At 40.4% G+C, this 16,967-nt stretch overlaps 2 protein-coding genes across 2 annotated transcripts in view; both read right to left on the minus strand.

The window, feature by feature from the left end:
- Positions 1-16,967, minus strand: part of LOC136871972 (mucin-2) — a 1,123,532-nt gene that overhangs the window by 856,311 nt on the left and 250,254 nt on the right. The gene's annotated exons all lie outside the window — the stretch shown is intronic.
- On the minus strand, positions 10,570-16,091 carry LOC137500583 (uncharacterized). Its single transcript, XM_068227510.1, has 2 exons — positions 15,185-16,091; positions 10,570-11,106 (listed from the first exon to the last, which is right to left on the minus strand). Exons 1-2 carry the CDS (start codon positions 16,022-16,024, stop codon positions 11,047-11,049), a joined length of 900 nt encoding a protein of 299 aa, XP_068083611.1. The 5' UTR covers positions 16,025-16,091; the 3' UTR covers positions 10,570-11,046.

Here is a 16,967-nt window from a genome sequence, read left to right on the forward strand (position 1 = left end):
TCTCCAGCAGGATCTCAAGAGCCTGATTTCTGGCATCCTTGTTACCATACTGCTTACTAGACGTATCCCAAGACCAAGTACATTCTTCATATAGTTCCAAAAACACCGCAATAACTTCCCGCTATGTAGTTACTGCTGTCATTATTACGTACTGTACGTGAGTCTGCTCGCCCCGAAGGTTGCTGGTCAACTGACGAGCCGACCTGACTTCACTCGACTACGCGACAAGAGTTTCGTCGGACGACACAACCACGCATACACCTGATTTAACGCCTGATCTGACCAAATCCACTTGACTGCCTGACCACATCAGATCGTCTGTAGGGCCTTTTAGTACCAATGTTACGGATAACGGAAGCCTTTACCTTCCAATCTTCCTGACCATTATGGCCTATACGGAGATGGCTTTGCTTTTCTAATAAAATTCGTGATTTATAGTTATTTTGCAACTGTTGGGTTGCAATATGCTTGTCTATACAATAGCTTGTAGTTATTAACTCGCATGTTGTCAGGATTTTCCGTGATTTACGAGGAGTTGAACTATTGGCAACGTTAACATTATCCTATAGTGAAAGCCACTACTGGTATATTTCAGAGATGCCTTTGCTGGCGAGATGTAGTGTTTACATATGACTATGTCTTCGGGGATTTAAACCTTAATTGGTAATTTCCATTGGCTCGGGGACTGGGTATTTGTGTCGTCCTTAAAACAGAAAATACAAGACAAACAAAGAGAGAATGAGAAAAATAAGAAAATATATCAGTAAAACAAAAGACTGAAGATATTACAGAGAACGGAAATTTAAAAAAAAAGACGTAACATGGGATGAGGTATAGAAAACTTTGGCACTTGCAAATCCTTTCCTAGCTGTTGTGCATGTGTCGGCTTAAAAAAAATCATTCTGGAGGTAACCATAATTATCATGGGGCTTCTTCTAGGACCTAACATACCACTTATAACAAACTTATTATTATTCCTGTACTTTTCTCAATTACCTGCAGTTGGCACGTTGTATGTATTTAGCCCAATTTTACTACCGGATCCCTTTCCTGCCCCCAGCCCTATGTGGAGGCGTGTATTCACTATTACGTGTTTTAGCAGTAGTTTGTAGTGTGTCGTGTTGTGTGGAAATGAAGTTTATTAAGAGAAATCCTCCCAGGCCCCGAGCCTAACCTCGGTCAAAATCCTCGATCCGGCTGGAACTGGAACCCTCTTAACTGAAGGCCAAGAAACTGCGTTATACTGTACTATCATCGTTAATTTGAAATTTTTGATTTTTCCTTATTTAACATAGACTTACATTCGTCAACAACGGGTACACGGGAAAAAAAAATGTTCAGACGCTTTTAGTGTTCGAGAGTGTTTAACTTACGATTGTGTTTAATGTCTCAACTGACAGATACAAGAGGAGGCTACCTGTTGCAACAAACAAAAATGAAAATCTTAAAGGCAGTTTTCATGAAATAGCGCTTCAAGGACAAAATGTGTGCTAAATATGTGACGTCACACGCATACTCTGTTATAAGATGGCGCTGTGTTGACTCGCGCGCTCAGCTGGAGGTTAGCTGTCGTGAATACATTGTGGTCAGTTGCATAGACAAACACATTTAATAATGGAAAAAGAAAAAAATGTTATTAGGATTCGACAAAAACATGCAAAGAAAGAATTGAAACGAGAAAAGTGAATAACGAAGGAATAAAAGAGAACGAAACGAAAAGAGCGTAATAGGCGTTACTATTAAAAATTGAAACAGCGAAAATAATTTATAATAAGTAACTACTTTGAAGTAAATGAAGGTGCATCCATATTTATTACCCACATTCCAAGTGTATCGCGTTAAAATGTATTGTGTATGCTCAGTCTTCAGCCCTAAGGCTGGTTGGACCCTCAACAGCTCTGCCATCAGCTGTCATAGATGGCCTAGGCATCACTGAAGAGGCATACTAGGGAAATGAGGGGTGAGGTAGTTTCCCGTTGCTTTCCTCACCGAGCCAGAAGTTGCTATTACATATCAGTCTGCCATGACCATTGAAATGCATGCACCGACCGACCCTTTGAGCAACATTTTCGTACCATTCATAGCAGGGACTGCCTGCAGAATGAATGGCATTACTAGCATCGCTCATACCTCAGTCACTTTCATATTGCCAAAGCCAAGGATAAGACAGAGACAAATCAATGAAAGTAATAAAATTGCTCTAGCCCATACCAGAAGACATAGTGCACTGTAAACACTAGGTCCTGCCAGTAAAGGCATATAAAATGTATTATTCTCATAATATTTGTATTTTATTTCTAGTAAGTAAGTCTACGAAACCCCAAACCGCTGCGACTATTACAATAGTGACAGCCTACCGCCAATTTTAAAGAAAAAACTCTGTCCTGTTTTTACCCTACTTTCTTCGGTTCGAGCCCTACTTTCCAGATTTTTAATTTGGTAATCCCAAACTTACCTCAAACTCAAGCTCAGGAATATGTATCCGCCACACTGGTAGGAAGTGTAAGAGTTTAGTTTCCTGATTCGAGCTGTGACATGACAGGAGGGTTCAAAGTGTCTCAGAACACGAGAGAGACATGAATAGCTTATTAATCCTAGGATGTAAAGATCATGACGTATCCGACATTACTCACTGTTACATATGTAGCACTATCTCGCCATGCCTACAGGGACATGATCAATTGCTCTTACATAATACCAAACACAGCTGTGCCTCGCAACAGCAAAACACATACAGAGAGAAACAAACTTCCTACTTAGCACATCTGATAGTCGTTTCTGGATATTCCTCGCCATTAAAGTAGCCCAATATGTTCTTATACTTGTCTTGTCGATTTGACACTGTGGTTGAGCATGTTACGTCCACCTTCCCTATTAAACAGAGAAGCTACACCAACATACGATTCGAGGTTCGAATACCGACTCTGTCAACATCTTAGACGATAAAAAAACTGAAGTCATCAGCTTTTATACTTGCAAGTTGACGGGGATAATGACCAAAGATATCGCAAAATGTCATCATAAATCAACAGTAGAGTACTGGTCCAATGATCCCGATGTGTCACTCTTCAAAAGAACAATATCATCATCATCATCATCATCATCACTGAGCGAGTTGGTCGTGCGGTTACGGGCGCACATCTGTGAGCTTGCATTCGGGAAATAGTGGGTTCGAATCACACTTTCGATAGTCCTGAAGATGGTTCTCCGCGGTTTCTCATTTTCATACCAGGGCCAAATGCTGGGGGCTGTACCTTAACTAAGGCCACGGCCGCTTCCTTTCCACTCCTAGCCATCCCATCGTCACCATAAGACCTATCTGTGTCGGTGCGACATAAAAATAAAAAGATGTTGCTTCCACCGAAAGGATAAAGTAATTCAAATATTTGGGGGAAACAATCCAAGAAAATGGTTTGGAAAAATCTGCTATAGATGCAAGGATACCTAAAATGGAAAGAGCATATGGCATAACAAAAAATACATACAACAAGAAATGTTTATCAAAAAATCTTAAAATGAAGCACTACAACACAGTTGTAAAACCAGAATGTTTATATGCCAGTGAATGCTTAGTACTCAATTATAAACTTGAAAGATTGGAAGTACTAGAAAGAAGAATTATAAGAAAAATATTAGGCCCTCTAAAAACTACAGAATTTTGGAAATTAAGAATGACATTTATCAGAACATAGAAAACATATCTATAACAGTACGGAAGAGGAGACTGCTATTTTTTGGACATATTTACAGAATCGACGACAACAGACTATCCAAAAAAATCTTCACGTATCTTAGGAAGAAAAAGTCAACAACCACCTGGATTCAAGAGTTAAAAAAAAAAAGACTTGGAAAGAAATAACAACAGAGAAGAAGTAATGGAAAGACAAATTTTCGGGAAGAAAGTTTTAAAGATGGAAGGATTCCAAGGGAGGGAGGCAAAGAAAACCGGCACAAAGTGGTCTGAAGAAAGAAAAAAGAAACATAGTGAAACAATGAAGAAATATTGGAAGGAACAACAACGAAGGATGAAGAATTGAAACTGGAACGTGGTCGCTAGTAGGCCCTAACTCAAGAAGAAGAAGAAGAAGAAGAAGAAGAAGAAGAAGGTGGTGGTATTAGTAGTAGTAGTAGTAGTAGTAGTAGTATTGGTGGTTCCTTGGCATGCATAATGAATACATCTCTCGTCTACAAGCAATCCGAGTCCCGCAGAGTTCTTTTACGTGCCAGTAAATCTACTGACACGGGGCTGACGTATTTGAGCACCTTCAAACACCACCGGACTGAGCCAAGTTGGGGTTAGAAGGCCAGCGCCTTAACCGTCTGAGCCACTCCGCCCGGCGTTAACATCTACATCCCTTTCCTGTTGTTAGTGCGGATCTTAAGAAAGGATACGGTGATGCAATGAATGCTGCAACTTAGTTCGGCTGTACTGAATTGTATCTGAAGTTCAATCTAAACGCCCAGCCACTAGAGTTGGCATGACTACCTAGTAACTGCATGCTGTAACAGATGGTTTCTATAATGAAAGGTTCTGACGGTCTGAAGATACTTAATTGAGTTACAAATGACAGCCAGGCATCAGGCTGCCAAATGAAATACAGCTGTTATTTGCGGGTACGCCGAATGAACTCTCGGAGTTGTAATCAGTCAATCAACTGGTTTTTATGCAGCAGGAAAAGCGCATCGGAAAGACTAAAGTTTTCAGTTATTTTAACGAGTATGACTATACAAGTAGAGAAGTATAATTTAACACGCATTATAATGAAGAGGGACCAAATTCGAAAGGATTTTTTTCTTGAACAGTCTCTGGAACCATCCTCATAGCAGTTATATACATGAATTCTGACCAACCTTGACTATTTAGATTCTGAGCACCTAGAAATACAACAGTTAGGATTTTTAACTGAATGAATCGTCAAATCGTCCTGTTCGCCGAGTGGAGAGCGGTCTCGCCTACGAACACTTGAACGCGGGCAAAAAAAAAAAAAAAAAAAAAAAAAAAAAAAAACTGCTGCGAATTAATAAATCAAATAGAAAAATAAACACTCTCCATTAAACAATGGACAAGTGTTGCCCATCTCCTTGGTTCAATGTTCAGCGTAGTGGCCCCCAGTTTATATGGCCGTGGGTTCGAATTCTGTCCGGGACGGATATTTTAGCCACTTTTGGGTAACTCCTCTCTCTCGGGGATTAGGTGTTTGTGATTGTCTTAATACACATCATTTAAAACATTTCACACTATTAATCTCCACAGAAACACGAGAATACATCCATCCACATAAACCAGCCGCAAAACCGGGCTTAAGCCACTAGGGGGTCGATTCCAGATAACTCGGAGAAAGACCAGGAGAAGAAAAAAAACTGTGTTAGTGTGCGATAAATTACTTAGGGCCCGGATTTTTTAAAATGCATATGCGCATATGCAAATGCATATGTTGAACGTTAGTGCATATACAGATATATTTTTCTCTTATGTGTGATCGATTATCTAAGATTTCTGATTGAATTGAAAAATCTAAAGAGTTCTATATATTGTACATCCCTTGGCAATACGAGAAGCCTTCTCTGATGAAGGAAAGTGCTTTCAGTGTTGCAATACAAGCAGGAAGACGGATAATGATACTTTCACAACAGGTATTTCCTTTTTTCTGACATTCCTTTGTTTGCTTAACAAATGCGTCCATCTGTTAACTTGCTTCGCCTATTGCAGTATTTTATCAGATTAACCTGTAAAAGTAGCCTACCTACAGATAAGAGCTCTAGGCCTTTTTTAATTAAACAGTGGATATCAGGCAATAGTGACTATACAAGTGACGGTGATGTAATATACTGTCAGGTGTGCGACAAGAGTGTAAAATGCACTTTTAAAAAATCAAACTGAACAGCATTCCAAAACAATTTTACATCTCAGATCAAACGAACAGAGTAAGACTACGCAACAGCTACTTATAACCGACGTGAAAACACGGTGTGAAGTTAGTATCGTACATTTTCCGCTGATATTTGTAAAGTTTTTGTATGCAGCAACATTCCGCTGCATTAATTGAATAACCAGATCTACGCTCGTTTCTTGAAAAGCATTGTGCTAATCAAAGGATGCCCTTAGGAAGAACAATTTACATTCACTGCACGCTTCTATCGTGGTTTCGATACGATCTGACATTGGAGGGAACTGTGTCTGGATATCGGTAGATGAAACAACCGATTCGTGCGGTCGATACATCGCGAACTTCATAAGGGTAGATTATGTCCAGATGAACCCGGCGAACCTCATTTACTTTCACACAGAGTGCTAGAAAAAACCAACCACGCTACAATTGCAAGATTTGTTAACGATTCTCTAAAACTCATGTGGCCTAGTGAATTGGAGAGCGATTGTTACAAAATGCGTCTTTTAATCACAGATGCAGCTTCGTATATGCTGAAAGCTGGTTTGAAAGCTGGTTAGTCTCTTCGAGTATTTTTTCCAAATCTCATCCATGTCACATGTTTGGCCCATGGATTGCATCGTATTGCAGAAGAGTTATGTGCCTTCCTGGACATTCCAGGAAAAATTAATGAACAAGGGGAGTGTGTATGCGAGGATCTTCAAAAGGCAGAAGTATTTAGTCAGCGGTATGTAAAGATTGTTGGTTTCAAGGATAATGTCCAGATAGGGGAGGTGAGTAATACTAAAGAAGTATTAAAATTTACCTATGATAACAATGACATTTACAGTAAGATACAAAAGTTGAAAACTAGAAAAGCAGCTGGAATTGATAAGATTTCTGGGGATATACTGAAGGCGATAGGTTGGGATATAGTACCATATCTGAAATACTTATTTGATTATTGTTTGGTTGAAGGAGCTATACCAAATGAATGGAGAGTTGCTATAGTAGCCCCTGTGTATAAAGGAAAGGGTGATAGTGAACCCTTGAACTTACCATTCCATCGTTGGTCGGCCACGGCTGCTACAGTAGAACAATTTAGAACTCTTAAATCCTGGGTCGTTGCGGGAATAGATTCGGTCACGATCTTAACCAAACGATGGGGTTCAGAAGAGAGCCTAACTACTTGAAATGAGGAGCAAAAATGTGCTTACTAACTTTTATTAAATTGAAAGAGCACGATAACATCATTAATTTAATATGCATTCTTGCAAAAAAATAAAAAATATAAATTATTGGTTTTTGAATGTTCCAAACACAGTCACATTACATACCGTCACTTTGTTTCTTACAATGTCGAAGAGTTGCTTCGGAGAAGCTAATATGTTAGTGGACAGCGAAACTGAAAAACTGAAAAAGGGAAGACCTGAAAACCGGGCACCTATTATTCCAAACAAGAACTGAGAGTTAATCCACACGATCCGTGGAAAATCTGACTTTCAACAAGTAGAACGCCTGATTTTCTCTCAATTAAGGTTATCCACCAGTCGAATACCCTTAACGGATACGGAACACCCGCCGAATGGACCCTTAATCGAACCAAACTGACTATCAGTTGCTTTGGATAGGTTGCGAAATATTATGGGAAAGCATGGTGTTCACTACAAGTTAACAGCATCATTCACAATTGAAATAAAATCCCACCATGTATTTGTCATTCATGGCACCCTTAAGTGATAAGGTAATCCCGATGCTAAATGTGCATCACCCAAAACAGCTGTTCGGAAGGAACCAACAACAACATGATCCGAGAGGATCTTACGTTATGTCGTTCTAAAGGAACAAAACTGCGAAATGCAGGAAACAATTACTAATTATGCATTTAGAAGAAATGCCAAACACTGAAGTTAATTAAAAAGTGGAAAGTCACTTGAAAAGTATTATTATCGAACCGATTTTCAGGTTAGAAATGGGTTGGTTATGCTTAATAAAATTACCAGTCCACGCTAAAATTTACTACACTTTAAGGAATTCTTTCCCTTGAAAAACAATGCTACCAGTACAGATCTCTCTATTTACTGTCTGTCCCAACACACTACTTGTAACGTGATTACTTACTTACTTTAACTATGAATAAGAATGAAAATACGACAAGATTGAAAATAAAATAAAATACTGGCTGACGAATCGAAACCGCATTCGCACCTCAAGTCTCACACTAATACACTGAGTGTCAATATGCACACTATCAGACGAAAACGGACGTTAAAACGAGAAAACAATAAAGTCCGTAAAAATAAATTAACATCTCGAAATCATTAAAGCTTAACACGCACGAAGAATTACAGTAAAATATTTAATCCATATCGAGCCGGTATCCAACACTTGGACAGCCCTCACTTGTCAACAGCTGTCCCGTTATCTCAATGGAGAGCTACGCATTGACCCTCTTCATAAATCATATCGTACTGTAACTGCTACCTTCATCCAGGCCGCTTCAACAAACAAAAAACAAAAGAAACATCTAAACTGAGACTTGAGTGTGTACAGCTACCATCCCAGACCTATCGTCGGGCTCACTTGAAATCTGTACACCCTAACCCTAATCATTATGTACATGATGCCTTCCAAATTCAATCGTCGGGCGTGAACTAGGACGTCTCATCATCAGTGACTCCAAGAATAACATGTGACGTCCTAAATCTATCGTCGGGCGTCAAAGTGGGTCGTACTACGCCTCCCTTAACATATCAGGCGAACTAGCAATTTCAAACACCTCCGACATTTAGTACCAAATCTGGTCAGACAAATACCACACGACGGAACCACGTCTCTTACTATCAAATGAATGCAAGTCGAAAAACACAGTAAGTCTCTACCATTACAATACGTGAACTCAAAAATAAATATACGTGACGAACGATTCTCCACCTCGAACACACTCTCAGCCTGTGCACTGAACTGTTAGGGAAGCAAATGAAAATTCCCAACACATATTTGCCATATAGTGGATACCTTCAAAAATAATAATCATCACTACCGCATTCGAAATTCTCAAATCGTCTATCATCAATTCCAACCATATTATCAATGACCTCTCCAGTGAACAAATTCAATACAACCCAACCATGGGTCCAAAGTGCTCTTTGATCCTTGAGGTCGCTCATTATCTTATTATCCATACGGGCTTTCCGTAACCAAAAATCACTGGATGTGTACTACCCAGACTTTAACATTTTACTAGAGTCGTTTTCACTTGGAAACGTTCTATGAATTTACGATGCTTCACACCATAGTCGTCTCAAATTCTGATTGATTGCGGAAAACAGTACAGCCTGCCTCAACACAGCCTGTTTCCTAAATACTTCCTCTACAAAAATATAGCTTGTCTCAACATTCTCTCTCCTCGCTTTATTCCAGCGGTATCTCTCTCATCTCCACATACATATAAATTCGTCGCTCTCAAATTCCTTTTCCTTCAAGACCCTTTTTCATACTTCGATCCCCTGGTGGAAACGACAACCATTATTAAACACATCTCTTACTTTACTATTATTACGACTTTCGAACCTCGAGAGTCCAAGAGCACCCAGCGACTTTTCGTATCATTGATATACACGATGTCTCAAAATTTCCTTCCCATTAATGACTGTGACTCTAACAAATTTCACCGAACTCATCTAAATATGCCTGCGATCCTTGTAAAAATATACTGGTTAAATGCACTATCCCGCGGTAGACATTATTATTATTATTATTATTATTATTATTATCGACCAACATTTCTGAATTCAACTGACATCTGAGATTAAGATATTCGCCACGACAAATTTACACTTATAACGTTCCAAAAATCCACGCTTTGAACGATATCTCATCGAACATTCAACACAAAATTTTAAGCGTCGCATTGTACCGTTCTTGACATGAACTTTACACACTGAACATTTCACACGCTGACCAAAAATTACAACACCTTTCGCCTGATAATTACGAATATCAACCCGACAATCATCTTGAAAAGTTGGTTGGGACATACTAAAATAACTAACTAACTACAACATAATATAAAATAGACAGACCTGCACAATGGTGACATTCCCAGCATTCTGATTACATCGTCACCAGCTGACCTCGGGCTTAGCCGCTCATTTTCACAGATAACATTTTCATTTCCAAAATCTCACTCATACAAACACTACCCTTCACACACACGAGATTAAAATTACCATATAAATCAGGCACTTTCTCTGTAACTTGCACCACGAACTTCCCTCGTCCTGCAGTCGACTACAACTGTCCGATGCGTTCCCAGAGTGGTTTCTCTCTCCGTTACCTCAATAAAACAGGTGTTCGGCCGATAAGGGAGCAGAACTACTCTGAATAGCTTCCCCCAAGACTCTGCTTCACTTTCAAGTGTACATGAGATGATATAAATAAAACCTGCTGCGTATATTTCAACCAGCCTACACTTTTCCTAGTTCGTCGGCAAACGTTCAGAGCTTTCCCAATCACTTTTCTTCTTAACCAAGTATATGGACCTTAGCCACGGACATGTAATAGTAATAGTAATAGTAATTTATTGAACATTACAGGCTGTTCGCCCAAGATACATGTTCACATTGCCAGATTACAAGAAACAGAAAAAAAAGAACCATTAGAATAAATTAAACTAAACAATTATAGACAGATCCATAAACTCACCAACTAAATCTACTGAGCGGTCTCTTACATGGGCGGATGTCCAGTCCACATGTAAGGGCCAACCCTGCAACCCTATAATAATTCTATTAAGTTGCCACTACATGAGACAGAATGAACCATTAAAACAAACGAAACTAAACAATTATAAACAGATCTATAAACACTCCAAATAAATCAACTAAGCGGTCTCTTACATGGGCGGATGACCAGTCCACATGTAAGGGCCAACCCTGTAACACTATAATCTAATCCTAAAGTAAAGACAAGAACTAAACTTAAGAACATCTACCGCTGCTGCTCGGCCGTGTCATCACCCCTGGTGAGAAGAAGCCGCCCTCCCGATGATGACACGACCGGCCCTATCCGTGGAGCCCTAAGAAGGACCCCCACAACTTACCAGATGATCGTGTGTTTCTCTCACCATTCCATTGCGGCCGGCCACATAAAGCTGGAGCCGCTCTCTTCCCTACCACTAATCTACTGAACGGTCCCCTACATGGGCGGATGACCAGTCCACATGTAAGGGCCAACCCTGCAAAACAGAATAATCATTGAAGCAAACGAAACTGAACAATTATACACAGATCTATAAACACATCCCACTTCTCAAATTTCTCCCTTTTACATTTTTCGGGTGGGCCCGTCCCACCCATTCTTTTACGGTTATATCCTGTTCTCCCTTGCCCCTCATTCCTTACCATCCCCTTTACGGTTGTATCCTGGTCTCTCTTGCTCCTCATTCCTTACCATTCCCTGCTATGCGTGAATAGTGAGAGAAACGCACTTGCCTAAATGTACACCTACATCTGCATCCTACCCTGTCAGCATGTCTAATGAAATCATTACTACAAGCTGACGTTTCTAACATTTAAAATGCTAAGTGCCAATCTCCTACTGACCTATTTATGCTATCTACCTCACTATTTACATTCCAAGATCTTGCATCATATACAACCTCGTATTTCTTTCATACATTGCTTTTTCACTGCACATAAGAACTTATTCAGGCCGTTGCCGTTTCTCCACTGATTCGCTACCCATATAATAATTTTCTGTTCATCTTTTTGTCTACACATTTCCAGTTGCTTGGTATTTAGGAGTTTTTCTCTTAGTTCCTCTGTTCCTATACAGCCACAAAGTAAATGTAAATCATCATTCTTAGCTTTACATAGTATACACTGAGAGCTCTCTTTACTTCTGATCCATCCTTTGTTTCTATGCAGCCCCAACAACCACCATAATAACCCACTCTTAACTCTTCCATTTCCAAATCTTATGCTTAAGTTGGAGATCTGGTAGACCTTATAGAATAAGCTGAGCGACGGCCTTTCTCTACATTCTTCCAAGCATTTCTGCATCTGAATGTCTTTAATTCTCAATGTCAGGGCCCTCTGCATTCTGCTATTATTCCCCTTCCATCCCTCTCGCCAGATATATCCCATACCCAATCCCTCAACATAACTTTTGATTTTTGCTAACCAACTCTCATCATACATTCCTTCCAGTTCATATCTATATATTTCCTGCATCAGAAAACCGCCACCTCCCCGTCTTAGTCTGGACCAATAATTTAATACTCTTTTGACGCAGTTTAACTCGATAAACTCTCCGCATAAGATTAATGCCCCCACATTAGCTGTGCATTGCGGTAGCCTCATAACAGCCTTACTGAAATTATATGTTATTTGATTCAGGCTTACCCTTTTCTTTTCTAATCCCCACAGTTCGACCCCATATAAAGCTCTGCTCAGGACTAGAGATTTCAGTATTAGCCTGAGTATTTTATAGCTTACTCCTGGATACTTAGCTACTAGAATTTTTATTGCTGCTAGGGCTGCTATCCCTCTAAGTTTGCATCTCTTGATGTGGTCTTCCCACCCTCCTTTCTTATTCAGTATCATCCCTAGATATTCTAATCTGTCTACTTCCTCTATTCTTGCTCCCTGTACCAACCATTCCTTTCCTTTTCTTGCCCTCCTTCTCTTACTTACAATCATCACCTTCGTTTTAGTATAGTTAATTTTCAGTGACCATTTATTTGCATAATCTGCTAGTTTATCCAGGCTTTTCTTCAATCCTCCCCTAGTCAGCGTCATTAGCAAGATATCGTCCGCGAAAATCAGGCCTGGGATCTCCATATTACCTACCGTTGGTACAGCCCACTTTGCCTCACCGTGTTCGTCTAGTATGTCATTAATAAACAAAATGAATAATATGGGTGATAGTTTGCATCCTTGTTTGAGCCCCAGCTTACACTCTATCGGATTACTTATTACATTGTCTTCTAGTTTAACGCTATTATATACTCTATGGTATAGCGCCTCTATCGCACGTATCATTTTCCTGGAAACACCCAGCTTCCCTAATTTTTCTATTAACGCCTTTCTGCTTACTGTATCAAACGCTTTCTCAAAATCGACCGCTGCCAAAAATATGCTGCTACTTCCCCGCACCGTGTATTTCTCGGTTAACATTTTCACAATCATGATATTATCTATTGTTTGTCTTCCCCTTCTAAATCCTCCCTGGTATTTTGAGATTATACCGTTATTTTCGGCCCAGTCCCTTAATCTATTAGCTAAGACTCCTGTGTAAATTTTGCTCAATGTATCTAAAAGAGTTATACCTCGGTAGTTATTAGGTAAATTTCTATTCCCTTTCTTTTTATATATTGGGCATATTATCCCATACTCCCATTCCTTCGGTACCTTCGCCCCGTTGAAAATCTTATTGAATAGCTTAACAATTCCTTCTACCATCGGACCGTATTTACTTATTTGTTTCCAGCATTCATTACTAATACCATTCCTCCCACCCGCTGATTTCAACTTCAGTTTCCCAATCACCCCCTGTACTTCTTCTATCGTAAAATCCCTATCTAGTTCGTGTATACTTACTTCCACATTAGACCACAAGGTCCGTTTTCTTTCCTTATACTCCCAGACGTCCCTTCCTCCTAATAGCTCACCGAAATATGTCACCCATTTTACATAGTCGATATTTCTTTTCTTCAATCCCTTCCCTCCTTTATTGATCATATTTATTCTCTCCCATATTTTTTCCGTTTGATTATTTCTGCATTCCTTGTTTATTTGCTCTGATTGCTCCTTCAACCATTGTTTCTTCTTATCTGCAATTTTGCTTTTATACTCTTTCCTCAACCTGCAGAATGCTTCACGTTCTTCTCTCCCTCCTTTTGCTCTATACTCTTTTAGCGCTCCCAACGTTGCTTTTCTGAGAGCCTCACATTCCCTGTCATACCAACCCTCCCCTTCCGTTTTTTTCCTTTTGCTGTGCCCGACTGTACGGGTCACTCTCTTCACAGGATACTGCAATAATTCGAGCGCTCTATCTGTGTTGTTTTCCATCAGCGCCCTTTCCCAGCCAATTCTAATTAGATGTATCTCTTTATCCATGAATGTAACTAGTCTTCTCTTTGAGTTCTCTGCCCATATATATTTAGTGTAGCCACTACCCCACTCTGTCATTCTTTTTCTCTCTTCCTCTTTATTTTCCTCTCGCCCCACCAAATTGACCCATACCGGAGCGTGGTGCGATTCAATCCAGTCCTCCACTATTATGTTTTTAATGTGACCTAGCAAGTCCTGTGAGCTCATTACTAAATCAATAACGCTCCCTCCTTGTTCAGTGACATAGGTCATTTTACCTTCTTTATCCCCCTCCCAAAAGCCATTCAAGATGCAGAAACTCCCGACTTCACATAATTCTAAGAGTTTTCTACCATAGTTATTGATTACCTTATCATTACTACTTCTCCCTGCTCCAACTATTAATTCTTCTTCTTTACTATACCTTGGACTTCGCTCGCCTATTCTGGCATTCCAGTCTCCAAGTAATAATATACCGTCCTCCTCATACCTCCCTCTGATGATACCGATTTCTAATAATAATTCTTCAAAGAACTTATCATTTGCATATGGAGATTCCCTGGGGTGACAGTAGGCAAAAGCCAGGCACACATGTTTCTCTCTCCCTGCTTCTCTCCCCATATTAAATCTTATCCACATGACCCCTTCAATTTCACTCTCGATATGCTCTATACATTCGTTCAGCACTTCTTTGACTAATACTACTATTCCTCCTGGCACGCGGCCCATTTTGCTTAATCTCTTCCTTGACTTGTGCCTTACTGTGAATCCTCCCCAAGTTATCTCCCTGCCTACTTCTAGCCATGTTTCTAAAAGCGCTACAATATCGAAGCTTTCTATTAATGCTTTTACTTTTACATTGTCTATCTTTCCCAGTACACCTTCAATATTAACAAATCCTATTTTCCAGCCTAGTTACAGCTTTTTCTCCCTACTTTCCAGACCACCATCTTTAATCTTGCTTCTCGTCACCCTCTCACTCTCAGCTTCTACCTCCCTTCCATCATTCCTCGACGGTTTGTTGTCATCCTTCTTCTCTTTATCTTCTACACCTTTATTTCTTTTCCCCCATAGGTCTTTCAGGCTCCTGCTTCTTCCCCTGGTCGTAAGGTCTCCCTCTTTCTTATTCCCCCCCATATCGGTAATCAGAGCACCCTCTTTTCCTTTCGGGACCCTGTCTGCTAACACTTCTTGAACCTGCACAATTGATCTTTCACTCACACTATCTTGCACTGTACTGATTTCTTGCCTCGTTGCTTCGGCCATGTTTACCACATTTCCTCCCTCCTCTTGAGCGCACTCCCGGCTCTCTCTTGGCCGTTTCGAACGTTCCTCTTCCTGTTTCAGCCCTTCCTCCATCTTTTTTAGTTTTGCTACAGACCAAACACGCCACCATACACCATTTGTTACCACTAACCTTTGATCCTTGATAAATGCTTTAAGGCCCTGATGTTTAGCTCTGCCTAAATGTTTCCGTAGGATTTTTATATTCTCACTCCCTTCTTTTCCCAGGTCTTTGCTTATCCATATCCTTTCGCCTTGTAGGTTCTTCGCGTTTCTTAGCACTATGTCCGCCATTATGGTTGACATCATCTTCACTTTTACTGGTCTCCTACCTTTCACTTTTCCTACTCTTTCAATATCGTCCATATCCACTTCACTGAAGTTAAGTTTCAGCTTATTTTGTACAAGGTCCACCACTTTATATATAAGCTGAACTCTATCTTCATTTCGTTCTTCCTGTAACCCATATATATATATGCATTTTTTCATCCTTTGTTGATTAACGATGCCGAGCTCGTTCTTCAGAAACGTCACTTCCTTTTCCAGATCTTTTACCTGCTCTTTTAGCACTCTCGTTACTCTCTCATTCTCTTCTAATCTTTTTTCTGTGGCTCCCCATTGATCCTTGAACCATGACTTCATATCTTCGAAGCCCTTGGCCTGCTCCTTTTTGAGTTCATTTACCAATATCTCTCCGGTGCTTGATTTTATCGCTTCACCTATCATTCCCTTAATTCTCTCCCAGTCCTCCCAGCTCATGTCAGGACCGGGATTCATCTCTACACCTCCTATAATTAGAAGCACCGTTATTACCGATGCTACCAGAAGGACTTCACCAATCCTCCCCAGCTCTCCATTATTCGCCACTTGCTTTGACGCCTTCTTCTGCCTGCCCCTCCAGCCACCTATCGCCGCACGATATTGCTCTATGCCGATCATGATATGCTGTTCACACCTAACCTTGTCAAATACTCACTTAGTCTTGAGATTGAAGACTCCTTCTATCTCTTATCCAGGATCACACTAGACCCCACACAGCTTGGTTCACCCAGGGGATAGACACTGCGGTTTCACTAAGTGTTAGCGTGCAATAACCAAGTTGCATGCACTGGCTCACTTTGGTAAGACGTTCATACTGGCGAGAAAAACCACCGCTGCAACCTGTGCGACAAGACATTTACTGGTATCACGGTCGTGGGGTGACTGACCTTGGCAGGCTCTTTGTTCAGCTAGACGGTATGCAAACTTACATGACTTAACCTCACTATTAGCCCAGATTCACGTGCAACCAGAATTTCGCTTCCTACTCCACTTAACCCAGACTTTACCACTTGCTACCACCTCCTCATAACCAGAACACTTAGCTGCATCTCACTAATCAACTAGACATTACGTCTTCACTCGATCCTTCTTCTATTTCACTTATATATCACTCATTGCTCCCTCGCCAATCTGTAGTACTCCAATGGCAATGACGAACTGCACGGACATGTATTTATTTGTCGGTCAATCTGGCGCGAATTTCCAATGGCGACGGGCGCAAGCTCCCGCGGCTTCAAGTTCCAGATCGACACTGAAAATCTTCGGTGGGGGGTTTCTTTTATAATCTCAGGAAGGACGCTATCCCCTCTATGAGGCTTGGTTGTGTAATCTGCCAATTTTGCGTCTAATAGACCGATTTTGATAAGACTTGTCCCAGAACTCCGGACAGACTTGCACT

This window comes from Anabrus simplex, chromosome 4 (genome assembly GCF_040414725.1).
Source record: "Anabrus simplex isolate iqAnaSimp1 chromosome 4, ASM4041472v1, whole genome shotgun sequence".
Classification (NCBI taxonomy): Eukaryota; Metazoa; Arthropoda; class Insecta; order Orthoptera; family Tettigoniidae; genus Anabrus; species Anabrus simplex.